At 36.6% G+C, this 21,924-nt stretch overlaps 1 protein-coding gene and 1 non-coding gene across 2 annotated transcripts in view; both read right to left on the bottom strand.

Moving 5' to 3' along the window:
• The window catches only part of HDX (highly divergent homeobox), a 316,379-nt gene that overhangs the window by 199,094 nt on the left and 95,361 nt on the right, over window positions 1–21,924 (bottom strand). The window contains exon 4 of the mRNA XM_049766600.1: window positions 16,980–17,033. Within this exon, the coding sequence (XP_049622557.1) occupies window positions 16,980–17,033 (54 nt within the window). The remainder of the gene's footprint in view (window positions 1–16,979; window positions 17,034–21,924) is intronic.
• On the bottom strand, window positions 20,689–20,796 carry LOC126000279 (U6 spliceosomal RNA). The gene has a single exon (XR_007492632.1). It is a non-coding gene; the product is annotated as a U6 spliceosomal RNA (small nuclear RNA).

The raw sequence follows: 21,924 nt of genomic DNA, 5'->3' as shown, positions 1-21,924 counted from the left end.
CAAGTAACAGGTCTGAAAAACTCAGGAGACAAATTGAAAGACTCAATAAAAAAAACCCTACAGAAGAATAAAAGCAGCTGAAGATAGAATTAGTGAGCTGGAAGATGAGCTGAATAAAAACTCCATACAGTAAAAGAGTTTGGAAAAAAGCCTTAAAGCAAATGATCAGACAACAGAAAAATTACTCAAAGAATTTTAACAGATGAAAATAGAAGTCTTTAATAAGATCAACAAAAGAACTTAAGATTCATTGGAATCCCAAAAAACCCAGGTAGAAAATCTCCCGGAAGAAACAACAGTCAAAAACATCATTAAAGAGAAACTACCAGAGCTAAAGAATACATATGACCAAATCCTGCATGCCCAAAGTGTACCAACTAAAAGAGACCCCAGGAAAAACACCCCAAGTCACAATGACAAATCGCACAGATAGAGACAGAATACTGAAAGCAGCAAGATCAAAAAGAAAAATTACATTCAAGGGAGCACCCTTGACATTTATAGCAGACCTGTCACAAGAAACTCTCTAGGCCAGAAGGCAGTGGTGGGACATAGTGACAAAACTCAATGAAATAAATGCTTCGCATAGAATACTGCACCCAGCAAAACTCACTTTCAAGTTTGAAGGAAGTATACCTCACAAATAAACAACAGCTCAGAAACTATACAGACTCAAAACCAGCCTTAAAAGAAAAACTGAAAGATCTATTTTAAGAAAAGACTGACCAACAGACACACCAAACTTCTACACAATGATGGCACTAAATCACATGACAATTCTTTCTCTCAATGTCAATGGACTAAATGCAACAGTTAAGAGACACAGAGTAGCTAAATGGATCAAAATACTGACTCCAACCTTCTTCTGCCTACATGAAACACACCAGAATAGTCAGAACATAGATTCAAAATCAAAGGCTGGAGAAAATTCATCCAAACAAACAATACCATTAAAAAAGCTGGAGTGGCCATACTAATATCAGATGACACAAACTTTATACTCAGAAAAGTTGTAATGGAAAAAGATGGACTATTTCTACTAATCAAGTGATAGGCAGAGCAGGAAGAAATCACTATCCTAAACATATGGTCCCAATAAGGGACCATCAAAGTAGTTAATACAATTGTTGACAAATCTGAAAAAGGATATCAATAACAACACAATAATTGTGGGAGACCTCGCATGGCTTTGTCAAAATTTGATAGCTCAACCAGACTGAAACCCAACAAAAATATACTAGACCTGAAAAGAGAAATGGAAGAAAGGGGCCTAGTATATATATATATATATATATATGACACTTCACCCCAGAAACCTGGACACACATTCCTCTCCAATAAACATGGGTCATTCTCCAGGATAGATTACATGCTGGCACATAAAACATACCTTCATAATACAAGAAGATAGAATTTTGCAGGCTACCTTCGCTGATCACAAAGCTCTGAGATTATATATGAATTCCAAAGGGACACAGAAAAAACCTTTAACAATTGGAAATTAAACACCCTACTAAATAACAACCAGTGGGTCTGAGATGAAATCAAAGAGGAAATCAAAACTTTCCTGGAAACAAATGACAATAAAGACACAAACTATCAGACCCTATGGGACACAGCAAAATAGATAATGAGAGGAAAATTCATAGCTTTGCAAGAACACATCAGGAAGGAAGAAGGGGCATACCTGAATAGCTTTATGATGCAGTTCACAGAATTAGGAAGTGCTCAACTAAAGGAAGCAAAAATAGGGAGAAAGAAGGAAATAAAGCTGAGAGCAGAAATCAACCAAGTGGAAACCCCAAAACAATCCAAAAGATCTACAAAAGCAGAAGTTGGTTCTTTGAAAAAATTAACAAGATTGATAGACCATTGGCAAAACTAAAAAAGAAATGGAGAAAGAAACTTGATAACTCGTATTAAAATGAAAAAGGGGAGATCACTACCGATATTGCAGAAATTCAAAGGGTAATGAGAAACTATTTTGAAAAACTCTATACCACTAAAAATGAGAACCTGTAAGAAATGGATAAATTCTTGGACTCTTATAGCCTTCCACGGTTGAATAAAGAGGATTTTAGTATATATAAACACCCACATCACTATTGAGCAAAATATAACAGTAATCAAATTTCTGCCCAAAAACAAAAGCTCAGGCCCAGACAGATTCACTATTGAATTCTTTCCAACCTTTTAAGAGGAACTACTACCAATTTGGCAAGACTCTCGCATGAAATCGAAAAAAAGGGAACACTTTCAAATAGCATTTATGAAGCCAACATCACCTTGATACCTAAATCAGACAGAGATGCTACTAAAAAAGAAAATACAGACAAATATTCCTGAGGAACACAGATACAAAGTACCTCAACAAAATCCTGGCAAATAGGATTAATTGCCTCATCAAGAAGATCATTCTTTATGATCAATTAGGTTTCATCCCACTAATGCAAGTATGGTTTAACATACGTAAATTTATCAGCGTAATACACAACGTCAACAAGGAAAATAAAAGCCACATGATCTTATCAATAGACGGAGAGAAAGATTTTCTAAGGTCCAACACCCATTCTTGATAAAAATTTTTCAGAAAAATGGCAATGAAAGGAAACTTTCAGGCCCAGAGAGATAGCACAGTGGTGTTTCCTTGCAAGCAGCTGATCCAGGACCTAAGGTGGTTGATTCGAATCCCGGTGTCCCATATGGTCCCCTGTGCCTGCCAGTAGCTATTTCTGAGCAGACAGCCAGGAGTAACCCCTGAGCATCGCCGGGTGTGGCCCAAACCCCACCCCCCAAAAAAAGAAAGGAACCTTTCTCAATATAGTTAAGGCTATCTACCACAAGCCAGTGGCAAATATTATCCTCAGTGGAGAAAAACTAAAAGTCTTTCCTCTAAATTCTGGTACAAGAAAAGGCTGTCCTCTCTCACCACTCCCATTCAATATAGCACTGGAAGTACTTGCTATAGTGATTTGGCAAGAAAAAGATATCAAGGGAATCCAGATAGGAATGTATCAAGTAAAGCTCTGATTGTTTGCACTGACATGATACTCTACTTAGAACACACTAAAGACTCTACAAAAAGCTTCTAGAAACAATAGGCTCATATAGCAATGTGGAAGGTGACAAAATTAACAAAAAAATCAATGGCATTTCTATACACCAATAATAATAGGGAAGAAATGGACATTAAGAAAAAATCCCCATTCAAATTAGTGTCACACAAACTCAAATATCTTGGAGTCAACTTGACTAAATATGTGAAGGACATATACAAATAAAACTATAAAACTCTGCTCCAATAAATAAGAGAAGACACATGTAAATGGAAACACATACCTAATATGGATTGGCATGATTAACATCATTAAAATGACAATACTCCCCAGAGCATTGTACAGATTTAATTTGATCCCTCTAAAGATACACATGACATTCTTCAAAGAAGTGGTTCAAACACTGTTGAAATTCATTTGGAACAATAAACACCCTCGAATAGCTAAATGATCACTGGGGGAAAGAATATGGGAGGTATTACTTTCCCCAACTTTAAACTGTATTATAAAGCAATAGTTATCAAAGCAGAATGGTATTGGAATAAATACAGACCCTCAGTTCAGTGGAATAGGCTTGAATACTCAGAGAATGTTCCCCCAGACATACAATTACTTAATTTTTGATAAAGGATCAAGAAATTCTAAATGGAGAAAATAAATCCTCTTTAACAAGTGGTGTTGGCATTGCAGGAAGGAAGAAGGAGCTTACCTGAGTAGCTTAATGACACAGCTAATAGAACTAGAAAGTGCTCAACAAAAGGACCCAAAAATAGGAAGACAGAAGAAAATAACAAAGCTGAGAGCAGAAAGCAATGAAATGGAAACCCAAAAAACAATCCGAAAGATCAACGAAAGCAGAAATTGGTTCTTTGAAAAAATAAACAAGATTGATAGACCACTGGCAAACCTAACAAAAAAAGAGAGAGAGAAACTTGATAACTCGTATTAGGAATGAAAAAGGAGAGATCACTACTGATATGGTAGAGATTCAAAGGGTGATCAGAAACTACTTTGAGAAACTCTACGCCACTAAAAATGAGAACCTGGAAGAAATCGATAAATTCTTGGACTCATATAATCTTCCACGGTTGAAGGAAGAGGATGTAGCATATCTAAACACCCCCATCACCATTGATGAAATTAAAACGGTAATCAAATGTCTGCCGAAAAACAAAAGCCCAGGCCCAGATGGATTCACTAATGAATTCTTTCAAACTTTCCAAGAGGAACTACTACCAATCCTGGCGAGACTCTTTCATGAAATTGAACAAATGGAAACACTTCCAAATAGCTTTTATGAAGCCAACATCACCTTGATACCAAAACCAGACAGAGATGCTACAAAAAAAGAAAATTACAGACCAATATCGCTGATGAATGCAGATGCAAAGATCCTCAACAAAATCCTGGCAAATAGGATTCAATGCCTCATTAAGAAGATATTCCACTACGATCAAGTAGGTTTCATCCCAGGAATGCAAGGCTGGTTTAACATCCATAAATCTATCAACATAATACACAACATCAATAACAAGAACAATAAAAACCACATGATCATATCAACAGATGCAGAGAGAGCATTTGATAAGGTCCAACACCCATTCTTGATCAAAACTCTCAGCAAGATGGGAATGGAAGGAACCTATCTCAATATAGTTAAGGCCATCTACCACAAGCCAATGGCAAATATTATCCTCAATGGAGAAAAACTAAAAGCCTTCCCTCTAAATTCTGGCACAAGATAAGGCTGTCCTCTCTCACCACTCCTATTCAACATAGCACTGGAAGTACTTGCTATAGTGATTAGGCAAGAAAAAGATATCAAGGGAATTCAGATAGGAAAGGAAGAAGTCAAGCTCTCACTGTTTGCAGATGACATGATACTCTCCTTAGAAAACCCTAAAGACTCTACCAATAAGCTTCTAGAAACAATAGACTCATATAGCAAGGTGGCAGGCTACAAAATTAACACACAAAAATCAATGGCCTTTCTATACACCAATAGTAATAGGGATAAAATGGACATTAAGAAAACAAGCCCATTCACAATAGTGCCACACAAACTCAAATATCTTGGAATCAACTTGACTAAAAATGTGAAGGACCTATACAAAGAAAACTATAAAACTCTGCTCCAAGAAATAAAAGAGGACACATGGAAATGGAAATGCATACCCTGCTCATGGATTGGCAGTATTAACATCATCAAAATGGCAATACTCCCCAAGGCATTATACAGATTTAATGCCATCCCTCTAAAGGTACCCATGACATTCTTCAAAGAAGTGGATCAGACACTTTTGAAATTAATTTGAAACAATAAACACCCTCGAATAGCTAAAGCAATCATTGAGAAAAAGAATATTGGAGGAATTACTTTCCCCAACTTTAAACTGTACTACAAAGCAATAGTTATCAAAACAGCATGGTATTGGAATAAGGACAGGCCCTCAGATCAGTGGAATAGGCTTGAATACTCAGAAAATGTTCCCCAGACATACAATCACCTAATTTTTGATAAAGGAGCAGGAAATCCTGAATGGAGCAGGGACAGCCTCTTCAACAAGTGTTGTTGGCACAATTGGATAGCCACTTGCAAAAAAATTTAAACTTAGACCCCCAGCTAACATCATGTACAAAGGTAAAATCCAAATGGATTAAAGACCTCGATATCAGCCTCAAAATCATAAGATATATAGAACAGCACATAGGCAAAACACTCCAGGACATTACAGGCATCTTCAAGGAGGAAACTGCACTCTCCAAGCAAGTGAAAGCAGATATTAACAGATGGGAATATATTAAGCTGAGAAGCTTCTGCACCTCAAAGGAAATAGTGCCCAGGATACAAGAGCCACCCACTCAGTGGGAGAAACTATTCACCCAATACCCATCAGATAAGGGGCTAATCTCCAAAATATACAAGGCACTGACAGAACTTTACAAGAAAAAAACATCTAATCCCATCAAAAAAAGGGGAGAAGAAATGAACAGACACTTTGACAAAGAAGAAATACAAATGGCCAAAAGACACAGGAAAAAGTGCTCCACATCACTAATCATCAGGGAGATGCAAATCAAAACAACGATGAGATACTACCTCACACCACAGAAAATGGCACACATCACAAAGAATGAGAATAAACAGTGTTGGCGGGGACGTGGAGAGAAAGGAACTCTTATTTACTGCTTATTTATTACTTATTTAATGCCGTTTAGTTCAACCTTTATGGTAAGCGATATGGAGATTCCTCCAAAAACTGGAGATTGAGCTCCCATTCGATCCAGCTATACCACTCCTAGGAATATACCCTAGGAACACAAAAATACAATACAAAAACCCCTTCCTTACACCTATATTCATTGCAGCACTATTTACCATAGCAAGACTCTGGAAACAACCAAGATGCCCTTTATCAGACGAATGGCTAAAGAAACTGTGGTACATATACACAATGGAATATTATGCAGCTGTCAGGAGAGATGAAGTCATGAAATTTTCCTATACATGGATGTACACGGAATCTATTATGCTGAGTAAAATAAGTCAGAGAGAGAGAGAAAAACGCAGATTGGTCTCACTCATCTATGGGTTTTAAGAAAAATGAAAGACATTCTTGCAATAATAATTTTCAGACACAAAAGAGAAAAGAGCTGGAAGTTACAGCTCACCTCAGGAAGCTCACCACAAAGAGTGATGAGTTTAGTTAGAGAAATAACTACATTTTAAACTGTCCTAATAATGAGAATGTATGAGGAAAATGGAGAGCCTGTTTAGAGTACAGGTGAGGGTCGGGTGGGGAGGAGGAAGAGTTGGGACATTGGTGATGGGAATGTTGCACTGGTGATGGTGGTGTTCTTTACATGACTGAAACCCAAACACAGTCATGTATGTAATCAAGGTGTTAAAAAAAAGAAGAGGAAAACCAATGGTGGAGGATGTGGTGTTGGAATATTATATGAAATGAAGTCCTATGATTAATAGTATTTTCAATCATTCTGACTAACAAAACTTAAAAGATATATCTGACAAGAAAAATAACAGAAAATAAAAGTCTGCTAATTACAGAAACCATAACCCTAAATATATGTGTAAACTTGAAAAATGCTTAATTAAACTACATTTTGTATATGTTTTGGTTCTTTGCTTTTTAGGTCACATTTGGCTTGGTGCTTAGAAATAGATAATACATGGTGTCAGGGAACAAAGCAAAGTATAAGGTAACAGGTGAAAGCATGCATGTTAACCCCTGTATTATCTATCAAGACCAGAACTAGTTAAGTTTAAGATATAATTTAGATTTAATTTTTCTATTATATTTTACTAAACTCTCAGAAATGTAGTAAAATATAAGTTGTTGAAATTGAGAAACCTTTCATCTATTAGCTAAAGATTCAGTCATTTATTTTCTAGAAATTCTCCAGACTAATATATAAAAACAAAGTTTTATTAATTATGAAATTTATAGAATGCTACCACAATGACAACAATCAGCCAAGAAATAATCCTTGAACTTTAAAATTAAGCCAAGCATTCTGACTTATGAATAATAAGGAGATATAGGAAACATCCTCCAAAACTCCACACAGTGTTCAAAGAATATTTTTTATTTGTTTAGGGACATGCCCAGCAATACTAGTGGGTAACTCATAGCTTGGAACTTGGGGATTTTTCTAGGCAGTGTTTAGTTTGGAACCATGCAGTAGCAGGTATTGGACCCAGGACTCTTGCAGGCAAAGCATGCATTTCAACAGTTTTGAGCCACTTCCTGGGACCCAAAAATAAATATTTCTAAGGTCCAAGTTCATCTACTCCTAAAGACCATATGATGCCTAAATATTGAGATGTTATATCCTTACTGCATGGGGTAAACATGTTTTATGTTAGTTTGGTTTATTACATTGATGTAATGGTTAGATCAGCAAAAAGTTATTTAATGACAAAATGATTAAGCAGTTATACTATTATAACAATCGAAATAAATAGCCCAATTTATTACAAAAATAAGACTGAGTATTCAAGAACTTTTTGAATTACTGTCACTTTTTCATTTAGTATAATAAGTATAACTTCCATAATGATGTTTCATCTCACATTGTGTACTTGCAAATTATATTTTTACATGCTCTTTACATGCACCATAAATATGTATCAGTTTTTACAAACTACTAATTTTTACAGGTTATTACAGAATGTCAGCTAGAAAAAAAGTCATCTCCTCAATGTTATGATGTTAGACATCCTTACCACTTATATATGCTGCTTACTAATGCACTTTTCTTATTTTCAGTTGTTTCTGTGCTTCTTGGACAATTTTTATGGTGATAAACAAATAAATCTGTTCTTTGTGTTTGGTAAAAAATTCTTTAATCTACCGAGGCCAAAAGGTTTCAACAGGTCATGATGCTTTTTGGGGCAATTTCTTCAGATAGATAAAAAACAATTTAAGTTTAGGTTCAGGAATGAGAGTGTTGATGCATATTTTTTCTATTTGAGTCCTCAAACTAATTATTTTTACTAATATTCTCATGTTCACATCAATTTCTGTGTGACTTCCATCAAATCACTGAGATAAATTATTTCTCATAGATTGCCTTTCTTGTTAAATTTAGAATCATGAGATGCCTACCTAATCATCTTAGTTGCCAAGTGGGAGATATAATACCCTGTGGTTTTCCAAAGTATGGAGTATCCATTCAATTCTACTTCTTTTCAGTGTTTAGAAGTTTTCTTTGGTAGACTTCTCTATTATGTCCATGTTGACAGTTCTGTTTTTTGGGGGGGTGGTGGTGGATAGGGGGTAAAGAGGTCTATACACAGTGGAGAGGGCATTTGCCTTGCATGTGTTCTAATCTGTTCAATCCTCAGAATCCCATATGGTCTCCTGAGCCTGCCAGGAGTGATTCCTGAGTACAGATCCAGTATTAACCCGTTAGCATCATTGGGTCTAGCCCAGAAACAAACAAAAGAAATCTACAAAAACTTGTTCAGAACTAATATTCTTTCCTCATTTTTATTATCCTCTAGTCTAGATACTATATATATAACAAGTTATTAGGAAGCTCCATTTTGGTCCACATCTGAAAAAACCAGCTAACCTTTGCAAAAGCTGGCTCCCTGTGTGTGACACCAGGCGGGGAAAATCCGCGAAAGTACACCGGCCCAGTGGGGCTCAGCTGTGAAAGACTGTGAGTGTGACCTGTCTATGTCTGTCTACTGTCCTCTTGCGTGAAACTCTTGCGAGTGGGGCAAAAAGAGCCTCCAGAAACCTCGCTCGCCCAGACGCCATTTTCAGGGAGGGACTTCAGAGCATAAAAACCGGCTAACCTTTGCAAAAGCTGGCTCCCTGTGTGTGACACCAGGCGGGGAAAATCCGCGAAAGTACACCGGCCCAGTGGGGCTCAGCTGTGAAAGACTGTGAGTGTGACCTGTCTATGTCTGTCTACTGTCCTCTTGCGTGAAACTCTTGCGAGTGGGGCAAAAAGAGCCTCCAGAAACCTCGCTCGCCCAGACGCCATTTTCAGGGAGGGACTTCAGAGCATAAAAACCGGCTAACCTTTGCAAAAGCTGGCTCCCTGTGTGTGACACCAGGCGGGGAAAATCCGCGAAAGTACACCGGCCCAGTGGGGCTCAGCTGTGAAAGACTGTGAGTGTGACCTGTCTATGTCTGTCTACTGTCCTCTTGCGTGAAACTCTTGCGAGTGGGGCAAAAAGAGGCTCAGAGGAGCACGGCCGCTCCGCTTCGCTACGTGGCCGTGCACTCTTTCTAAGGAAAGAACTCCATTGCAACAAGAAGGAAAAATCACACTAAGAACGGCGCTATATCACAGAAGCAAACATTTCTCTCTGGACTGTCTTCTCTGTTGCATGCTCGGGCCTAAGATTTGACCCAGTGTGAGGCTTCATCCACGGAGGACTCCCCTCCCTTAGAGGCAAGTCAGCCCATCCAGAAAGGGAGGAGCCAGAGGAGTGTGCTGCTTACATCATATAGACAATGAATACCACCACAACACGTAGAAAAACCCACAATACAAGTGTGACAATGGGGAAACAACGCAGGCCAGCATCAGACATAGAGAATGAAGATGACAATTCTGAGGACCAGATAATGACTGAACAACTAATCAAACTCTCAGATAAGGACTTTAGACTAGCAATATGGAAGGTGCTCAACAGACTCCAAGAAACCATGGATCGAGTTGAACAGAACACTAATAAGAACCAAGAAAATATGAAGGCAGAAATGACAAAACACCAAACTGAAATAACATGTCAACTAACAGGACTGAAAAAGTCAGTAAACGAAGTGAATGACAAAATGGATAAGCTCTGGGACAGGGTATCAGAAGCTGAGAATAGACTTGGTGCTGTGGAAGATGAGATACATAACAATTCCATACAGCAGGAGAGATTGGACAAAAAACTTAAAGCAAATGAGCAGACAATGGAAAAATTAGTCAAAGAATGGGAACAGACGAAAATAGAAGTCTATGATAAGATCAACAGAAACAACTTAAGAATCATTGGAGTCCCAGAGACCCAGGAAGAAAATTTCCAGGAAGAATCAATGGTCAAGAACATCATTAAAGAGAAACTTCCAGAGCTAAAGAATATATGTGATCAAATCCTGCATGCCCAAAGAGTACCAACCAAAAGAGACCCCAGAAAAACCACCCCAAGACACATCCTAGTCACAATGACAAATCCCACAGATAGAGACAGAATTCTGAAAACAGCAAGATCAAAAGGGGAAATCATGTTCAAGCAAGCTTCCCTGAGATTTACAGCAGACCTGTCACCAGAAACGCTCAATGCCAGAAAGCAGTGGTGGGATATTGTGACAAGACGGAATGAAATGAATGCTTCACCCAGAATACTATACCCAGCAAAACTCACTTTCCGGTTTGATGGAAGAATACATGGTTTCACAGACAAAAAACAGCTCAGAAACTTTACAGACACAAAACCAGTCTTAAGAGAAAAACTGAAAGACCTAATCTAAGACAAGACTACCCAAAAGACACACCAAATTTTGAAATAAAGATGGCGTTAAATCCCAGGACAATTCTTTCTCTCAACGTCAATGGACTAAATGCACCAGTTAAGAGACACAGAGTGGCTAAATGGATCAAAAAACTCAATCCAACCTTCTGCTGCCTACAAGAAACGCACCTGAATAGTCAGAACAAACATAGACTCAAAATAAAAGGCTGGAGAAAAGTTATCCAAGCAAACAACACCCATAAAAAAGCTGGAGTGGCCATACTAATATCAGATAATGCAAACTTTATACTCAGGAAGGTGGTAAGGGACAAAGACGGACATTTTATATTAATCAAGGGGTACGTAGAGCAGGAAGAATTCACTCTCCTAAACATATATGCACCGAATGAGGGGCCAGCAAAATATTTAGTACAACTGTTGACAAATCTGAAAAATAATATCAACAACAACACAATAATTCTGGGGGACCTTAACACGGCTTTGTCAACACTGGACAGGTCAACCAGACTGAAACCCAACAAGAATATACTAGACCTGAGGAGAGAAATGGAAGAAAGAGGCCTAGTGGATATATATAGGACACTCCATCCCCAGAAACCTGGATACACATTCTTCTCCAATGTACATGGGACATTCTCCAGGATAGACTACATGCTGGCACATAAAACATACCTCCATAAGATCAAGAGGATAGAAATTTTGCAGACTACCTTCGCTGACCACAAGGCTCTGAAATTATTTGTGAACTCCAAAGGGACTCAGAAGAAACACTTTAACACCTGGAAGTTAAACAGCCTTATGCTCAATAACCAGTGGGTCCGAGATGAAATCAAGGAGGAAATAAAAAGGTTCCTGGAAACAAATGACAATAAAGACACAAACTCTCAGAACTTATGGGACACAGCAAAAGCAGTACTGAGAGGAAAATTTATAGCTTTGCAAGCACACATCAGGAAGGAAGAAGGAGCTTACCTGAGTAGCTTAATGACACAGCTAATAGAACTAGAAAATGCTCAACAAAAGGACCCAAGAATAGGAAGACAGAAGGAAATAACAAAGCTGAGAGCAGAAATCAACGAAGTGGAAACTCAAAAAACAATCCGAAAGATCAACGAAAGCAGAAGTTGGTTCTTTGAAAAAATAAACAAGATTGATAGACCACTGGCAAACCTAACAAAGAAAGAGAGAGAGAGAGAGAGAGAAACTTGATAACTCCTATCAGGAATGAAAAAGGAGAGATCACTACTGATATGACAGAGATTCAAAGGGTAATCAGAAACTACTTTGAAAAACTCTACGCCACTAAAAATGAGAACCTGGAAGAAATGGATAAATTCTTGGACTCTTATAATCTTCCACGGTTGAAGGAAGAGGATGTAGCATATCTAAACACCCCCATCACCATTGATGAAATTAAAACAGTAATCAAATGTCTGCCGAAAAACAAAAGCCCAGGTCCAGATGGATTCACTAATGAATTCTATCAAACTTTCCAAGAGGAACTACTGCCAATCTTGGCAAGACTCTTTCATGAAATTGAACAAACAGAAACACTTCCAAATAGCTTTTATGAAGCCAACATCACCTTGATACCTAAACCAGACAGAGACGCTACCAAAAAAGAAAATTACAGACCAATATCACTGATGAATGCAGATGCAAAGATCCTCAACAAAATCCTGGCAAATAGGATTCAATGCCTCGTTAAGAAGATCATCCACTACGATCAAGTAGGTTTCATCCCAGGAATGCAAGGCTGGTTTAACATCCGTAAATCTATCAACATAATACACAACATCAATAACAAGAAAAATAAAAACCACATGATCATATCAATAGATGCAGAGAAAGCATTTGATAAGGTCCAACACCCATTCTTGATCAAAACTCTCAGCAAGATGGGAATGGAGGGAACCTTTCTCAATATAGTGAAGGCCATCTACCACAAGCCAGTGGCAAATATTATCCTCAATGGAGAAAAACTGAAAGCCTTCCCTCTAAATTCTGGCACAAGACAAGGCTGTCCTCTCTCACCACTCCTATTCAACATAGCACTGGAAGTACTTGCTATAGCGATTAGGCAAGAAAAGGATATCAAGGGAATCCAGATAGGAAAGGAAGAAGTCAAGCTCTCACTGTTTGCAGATGACATGATACTCTACTTAGAAAACCCTAAAGACTCCACCAAAAAGCTTCTAGAAACAATAGACTCATATAGCAAGGTGGCAGGCTACAAAATTAACACACAAAAATCAATGGCCTTTCTATATACCAATAGTAATAAGGATGAAATGGACATTAAGAAAACAACCCCATTCACAATAGTACCACACAAACTCAAATATCTTGGAATCAACTTAACTAAATATGTGAAGGACCTATACAAAGAAAACTATAAAACTCTGCTCCAAGAAATAAGAGAGGACACACGGAAATGGAAACACATACCCTGCTCATGGATTGGCAGGATTAACATCATCAAAATGGCAATACTCCCCAAGGCATTATACAGATTTAATGCCATCCCTCTAAAGATACCCATGACATTCTTCAAAGAAGTGGATCAGACACTTTTGAAATTCATTTGGAACAATAAACACCCTTGAATAGCTAAAGCAATCATTGGGAAAAAGAATATGGGAGGAATTACTTTTCCCAACTTTAAACTGTACTACAAAGCAACAGTTATCAAAACAGCATGGTATTGGAATAAGGATAGGTCCTCAGATCAGTGGAATAGGCTTTAATACTCAGAAAATGTTCCCCAGACATACAACCATCTAATTTTTGATAAAGGAGCAGGAAATCCTAAATGGAGCAGGGAAAGCCTCTTCAACAAGTGGTGTTGGCACAATTGGATAGCCACTTGCAAAAAATTAAACTTAGACCCCCAGCTAACATTATGTACAAAGGTAAAATCCAAATGGATTAAAGACCTCGATATCAGCCCCAAAACCATAAGATATATAGAACAGCACATAGGCAAAACACTACAGGACATTACAGGCATCTTCAAGGAGGAAACTGCACTCTCCAAGCAAGTGAAAGCAGAGATTAACAAATGGGAATATATTAAGCTGAGAAGCTTCTGCACCTCAAAGGAAATAGTGCCCAGGATACAAGAGCCACCCACTGAGTGGGAGAAACTATTCACCCAATACCCATCAGATAAGGGGCTAATCTCCAAAATATACAAGGCACTGACAGAACTTTACAAGAAAAAAACATGTAACCCCATCAAAAAATGGGGAGAAGAAATGAACAGACACTTTGACAAAGAAGAAATACGCATGGCCAAAAGACACATGAAAAAATGTTCCACATCACTAATCATCAGGGAGATGCAAATCAAAACAACGATGAGATACCACCTCACACCCCAGAGAATGGCACACATCACAAAGAATGAGAATAAACAGTGTTGGCGGGGATGTGGAGAGAAAGGAACTCTTATCCACTGCTGGTGGGAATGCTGTCTAGTTCAACCTTTATGGAAAGCGATATGGAGATTCCTCCAAAAACTGGAAATCGAGCTCCCATACGATCCAGCTATACCACTCCTAGGAATATACCCTAGGAACACAAAAATACAATACAAAAACCCCTTCCTTACACCTATATTCATTGCAGCACTATTTACCATAGCAAGACTCTGGAAACAACCAAGATGCCCTTCAACAGACGAATGGCTAAAGAAACTGTGGTACATATACACAATGGAATATTATGCAGCTGTCAGGAGAGATGAAGTCATGAAATTTTCCTATACATGGATGTACATGGAATCTATTATGCTGAGTGAAATAAGTCAGAGAGAGAGAGAAAAACGCAGAATGGTCTCACTCATCTATGGGTTTTAAGAAAAATGAAAGACACCCTTGTAATAATAATTTTCAGACACAAAAGAGAAAAGAGCTGGAAGTTCCAGCTCACCTCAGGAAGCTCACCACAAAGAGTGATGAGTTTAGTTAGAGAAATAACTACATTTTGAACTGTCCTAATATTGAGAATGTATGAGGGAAATGTAGAGCCTGTTTAGGGTACAGGCAGGGGTTGGGTGGGGAGGAGGGAGATTTGGGACTTGGGTGATGGGAATGTTGCACTGGTGATGGGTGGTGTTCCTTTTATGACTGAAACCCAAACACAATCATGTATGTAATCAAGGTGTTTAAATAAAAAAATTATGCATTAAAAAATTTTTTCATATGTTGATTTAAAATTTGATCATTCCAGTTGCATATTTGTTGTAAAAAAAAAATAAAATAAAAGGCTGGAGAAAAGTTATCCAAGCAAACAACACCCATAAAAAAGCTGGAGTGGCCATACTAATATCAGATAATGCAAACTTTATACTCAGGAAGGTTGTAAGGGACAAAGACGGACATTTTATATTAATCAAGGGGTACGTAGAGCAGGAAGAATTCACTCTCCTAAACATATATGCACCGAATGAGGGGCCAGCAAAATATTTAATACAACTGTTGACATTTTGGTCCACATCTAGATGGGCTTAGATCTTACTTTTGGCTTTGTGCTCATGAACATTCCTGGTGATATTTACCTAGGAGTGAACCAGGGTTGACTGTATGCATGATAATTATCTTATTCCCTCCATTTTCTGGTCCCAGGAATCATTTTAAATTATATTTATGTCTCTTCATTTTGGGCACCTGTTAGGCAATTCTCGGTGCCCAAGGTTCACTTCCAATGATAATTAGTCAATTGGTTTAGTCAACAGGATGTACTACTCTGGCCCAGTGATATGATGCTGCTAATACCCAGTGGCAAAAGGGTTCACTAAAAGTACATCCTCGGTGTTCATGGGCTTTCAAGAATATGCATGGTAATGTTCATGAGCTATTAAGGACCAGACAGTGAAATCTTAGTCTCATGCATACAAGACAAGCTCTTCAAACTTTTATTATTAAAATTAATTATAATTAAAATTGTTATCATATTTGAAACAGTTATATCAAAAATTACAAGGGTGCATAATAAAATGCAGATTTATTTACTCATTTGTAGAATTTAAAAATGTGATAATAATATCCAGTTACAATAAAGACAAGGGCCAGAAGAACCCATCCATGGTTGAAAGCTTATCACAAGTAGCTGGGAGTGCAGTTAGGGCAGATAACAAACACTATGCCACTGATAATTGGGAATGATCACTGGACAAGAACTGGGTGCTGAAAGGAGATAAAGGTATATGCATGATATACCCTTCAGAAACAATACTTCAAACCACAGTGTCTAAAAGAATAACAAATGGAGAGAGGGAAGAAGAAAAATATCTGCCCGAGGCAGGCAGGGGGGTGGGCGGGAAAGAAGCTGGGAATATTTTTGGTACACCTTTGTAATGGTTAAAAAAACACAACTGTATTATAAAAGATCTGTAACCACGGTGTTTAAATAAAGTAATTAAAAAATTAAATGCAAATTTATGAGTTCCAAACAGACAAATAGAATAAAAGTTTTGAGAAAAGTTAATGAAATTTTGTCCTATCAATATCATAAAAATCATAGTAATTGTTGAATAAAGTCAGTAAACATAAGATAAAATATTAGTTTCTTATTACTTTTACTTCTAAAATATAGTAACAATAAATGTATGTTATTTAATCCTAACATAATTATTAAACCATATAATGAATAATATGAAATAATTAGAAGCAGTAAAGCTTATTTTTTAAAATTAATTATCTTTGAAAGTTTTTAAAACTGATGTTTAGTATGCTATAATTATTTTATTTAAGGCTACCTATGTAGTATATAAAATATATTGGTACTGAATATTTCCTTTAAGATAATACATTACTGTTGATTTTCTATATGCAAACTTTAAAATTTCTTAATAACATCCCTGCAAAAAACACAAAGGAAAACCCATTTGTTGCTTAAAATGAAAGATTACTTACTGCTCTTTTTCTAGAACACCCTGTAATCCAAGGCACAGAAAGGTTTCCTGAAATCTGTGGAAACAACAAATGTAATCTTAGTAGGGAATGCATTAGTGTTACTTTGAATGTTGATCAATACCAGAAAATACATACAAGATGTTATTATAGGTCTACATATAGAACATATACCTCACATAGATATTGCAGCTTCCTTAATTATAAACAGATTTAAAGGACCTTTCTTTTTATATATGTTTTTAATATTTTTATTTAAACATCTTGGTTACAAACATGATTGTGGTTGGGTTTCAGTCATATAACATGACACCCCCCGATCACCAGTGCAACATTCCCATCACCAATGTCCCAAATATCCCTCCTCCCCTCCCCACCCCCACCTGTACTCTAGACAGTCTTTCTATTTCCCTCATATTTTCTCATTGTTAGGATAGTTCGCAATGTAGTTCTTTATTGGAAAATTTTAGTTGCTCAAGATTTTATTAATTCAAGAAATTATATATAGTGTAGTTGGTACTTGAAACCATTGTTGAGATACCTATAAATTTATATATACTGTACTTTATGGATTAAATGAGTTAAAAGTATTATATTATTAACTATATAGTGCTCTATATTCATTGTCTAAGGTAATTCATCCACAAAGCTGCTAGTCTCTTTACTAAGACAAATAATTAGCAGAACCTTGCTATCACAGCACTGATACATATAAAACATGTATCACTTTTAGAATTCTAGGAATGTTTATAGCTGTCAAGTTTGTCCTGGAACTTTCAACCAGGTAATCCTTGACTTTACCATACAATTTCATGGAAAATAAAACATTAAATACTTTAATATCACCATTTGTTATCCTTCGATATAATTGTATTCATTTTGAAAGACTGACAAATTATAGCAGTTTCCCTAAGTACTGTTTATGAGAATGTCATTTAATAAAATATTTGCTATTTCTTATAAATCAGTGATCCTCTCCGAATTAGTATCATGCTAGCAGAAAAGGAGTTTTATTAGTAAATGTAAATAACAAAGTACTATCCAAAATTATTCAATGTAAGATAAATTACTACTGTCTTTATTCTATAAAACATCAATTTTATTTTGATGATAAAATATACCAATAATAAGGAATAGGCTAAAAATTATGTAATAGGGGCCAAAGCGATAGCACAGCATTATAGAATTTCCCTTGCATGGAGATGACTTGGGCATCCCATATGCTTCTCAGAGCCTGCCATGAGCGATTTCTGATCACAGAGCCAAGAGTAATCCCTGAGCAAAGCCAGATGTAGCTCAAAAGCTTAAAAAATGATGTAGTAAATTTAAGGCTGTATTTAAGAAATACTTCAATTCTAAATTCAAAACCCCATTTCAACAACTCGTAATTAGATTGAATAATGTCCATGAAAATATATAAGTGATCTTTCAAAATTGTGAAATCGAGGCTGAATAGAAAGTATAGTGCTAAGCGCACATGTTCTGTATGTGGCAGATGAGGGTCTCAAAACAGCATCCAATATTATCCCCCAAATAGCACCAGGAGTGATCTCAGAGCTTAGAGCCAGAAAAAAACCTGAGAAGCACTGAATTTAATCCCCCACAAAGGGATTTTGTATTGAGAGTGACAATGAACATTATTGACAGATATTTTTCATCAATAACTGTTATATACTATAATATTTATAAAGTAAATTGGTCTCTAACTTTAATAAATGTGATGTGTTAAAATAACATTATATATTCATTAAAAACATTAAAAATCCACTTGTTTGTATTATAAGTGTATAGACTTCCAATTATTAGCAAGAATAATTAGTCATATTTACAAACCAGTTGAATAGCAAAAATTTTTAAATAACACACAGTAATTAATATAACGTTAATACAAAATACTTCTTAAGATACATGCATTTGGGGCCGAAGAGATAGCATGGAGGTAAGGCGTTTGCCTTTCATGCAGGAGGTCATCGGTTCGAATCCTGGCATCCCATATGGTCCCCCGTGCCCGCCAGGAGCAATTTCTGAGCCTGGAGCCAGGAATAACCCCTGAGCACTGCCGGGTGTGACCCAAAAACCACACCAAAAAAAGGTACATGCATTTATGGGAATTAATGTATGATAATTTATAAAGTGAGAAATTCCCAGATGCATTTTATTGTTATAATTCCACATTATCAATAAGAGACGAAGACTTTTTAAATATTTCAGAGAAAATATCAGTTATGTGATAAATGATATACTCAAGTACCTTATATTGTCTATTTCAAATGTATTCTGTGGTTTATTACATTTATGACAAAAATCAGAAACAATAAGAAATAATGTCAGGATGTTTAAATAAAGAAAAAAGTTTCAAATAAAAAAGAAATAATGTCAGAATTTGTAGATTTTTCATAAATTAAAGTTATTAATCAATATGTTTCACTCAAGTTTAGAACATTTGGGGGCAGCATGATAAGTTTACTCCCTAATCAAAAGCTGTAATATCAATATTTTAAATGAGTGAGCAAGACATATACTACTCATTTTAGTGTTCATTAATTTTTTTTTGTTTTGGGTCACACATGGCAGTGCTCAGTTGTTACTCCTGGCTCTATGCTCAGAAATCGCTCCTGGCAGGCTCGGGGGACCATATGGGATGCCGGAATTTGAAACACCAACCTTCTGCATGTAAGGCAAATGCCTTACCTCCATGCTATCTCTCCGGCCCCTAAATTTAATATATTTCTACACCTTGGTTTTGTTTTGTTTTGGATTTGTTGGTTTTGGCTTATTGGTCCACACTAGATAGTGCTAAGGACTTTGCTCTTGGCTTTGCATTTAGAGATCACTGGTGGCAGAGTTCAGAGGACTGTATGAAGTGTAGATAAGCAAACCTCAAACCTGGATCATTTGTATGCAAGATAAACACACACCACCCACTACATTGTCACTTGGCCTCTATACCTTCTTTTAGAAAAACAATAAATTTGAAAAAAACTACAAAATCAAACTACATAGACACAGTATTGATTTAAGAAATGCATTAGAAATATGCAGTAGTTCTAAGAGATTTCTAAGGTACTTAAAACTCTCCTGGCAAAAAAGGAAGTATTTTATAAACACTCAACACCTGATTACTAAAAGAGTATTCTTAGTACAAGATAGCAAAATATATACTGGTGTCAGAACAAGTGGTATACAGCATTTTAATGCCCTAAGATGATGGAAATTTTCCTCCTAAAAAAACTAAATTTGAGCTATTTCCCTGGATAGTTTAGAGTGGTATACAGCATTTTAATGCCCTAAGATGATGGAAATTTTCCTCCTAAAAAAAATAAATTTGAGCTATTTCCCTGGATAGTTTAGAGTGCAAAGTGTTTGCACCCAGGAAAGAATAGAATATATATCTGGGCAAGAATAATATCCCAAGGAAAGAATAATATGAACAGTTTAAGGTGTTTTGATGCCTGCTGACTAGCTATGTAAAATAATTCAGCTTCTTTTTATGTACTTATTATATGTTGACTTACTTACTATCTTTAATGTCTGAAGTGTTGAGAGCACCAGTAGGACAGCATTATTGTGTTGAATAAATTACCTGGTTGTGAGATCCTTGATAGCTGTCCAGATTCTAAAATTTGGGCATGAACAATATTCTAAGTGAAAAATTTTAACATTAGCTCTACCTATCACAGACTAACAGCAAAAAAGCTTGTTTAACTTTTTTTAAAATATGGAATGCTTCACGAATTTGCGTGTCATCCTTGCGCATAGGGCCATGCTAATCTTCTCTGTATCGTTCCACTTTTAGTATATGTGTTGCCGAAGCGAGCACTTGTTTAGCTTTCTAAAATCAAATTTTCTCATTATAGTCTATAGATTACTTGTAGAAAGTAGGCCACTCCTCTCCAATCATACCTAGACTACAAGAAATATGCAATATTTTGCTTTCATTAGGCTCCAGAAAGACTTGTCATTTACTAGGATCAAAGCTGTCTCCCTTTTTTTAACCCCCACACAATCACATATACATGTTTTGTATGATACCAGCAAGGCTGCCTCTGGACTGTCAGGCTCTGGAAATTTAGAATATTATGCCGAATTATGACATCTCAATATACATATTCAGGATCCTAAAAGACCATGTTGGTTTTCAGTATTATATGAAATCCTTAAGGTCTTCACAGTTAGGCACTAATAGAAACAAAATCTGCCAGTATGCATTCAGTTTAGCTGAGTGCTAGAGTTGAGTTAGTGTCTATAAATGTAACTTCTACTCACTTCTCATATTTTTCTTGCTATTGACATAGTAACCAAGATAAATATGTGGCATGTGTTAAGTATGTGTATGACAATGCTAGACAATAATGCTGTAGCTAATACACGGTGCTCAATATAAATTTCCTAAAGATGTGCAGATCCACTCAAACTTAAAGCCATAATAACTGTCATGAGTTTGCAAACATGAACATATGATAAATCCTAATGTGAGAGTTAACACAAAAACAATACCCGTAATAACAGCCCTGCACTTTGGCACATGAAGGCCATTTTGAACTGGCCTTGTTGTGATGCAACTTTGAAACATCCCGCCCAGAACAGCTAGTCAGGGCAAGTCAACAGAGATGAGCTCTGCCCACCACAAAGGGCATAATAGAGGAGTGAGGCCTCTTCACTTTACTTCACAGCCAATGAACTTTACTTCCTAGCTAATGAACCCCAGCACAGCAACTGTGACAATGGGGAAACAATGCAGGCAGAATTATGCATAGAAAATGAAGGTGGCAGCTTTGATGACCTAAAAAGTGACAACCACTGATTTAGCCACTCAGCTGAGTTTAGAGAAAATATATGAAAGATCCTCATAGAACTCAAAGAAAGAATAGAGTAAATGAACCACAAGTAATAATCAAGAATATTTAAAAATTAAAATCAGAAAACTCCAAATCAAAATGACAGTAGT

This window comes from Suncus etruscus, chromosome X (assembly GCF_024139225.1).
Source record: "Suncus etruscus isolate mSunEtr1 chromosome X, mSunEtr1.pri.cur, whole genome shotgun sequence".
Classification (NCBI taxonomy): domain Eukaryota; kingdom Metazoa; phylum Chordata; class Mammalia; order Eulipotyphla; family Soricidae; genus Suncus; species Suncus etruscus.
This window is presented reverse-complemented; position numbering and strand designations above follow the sequence as displayed.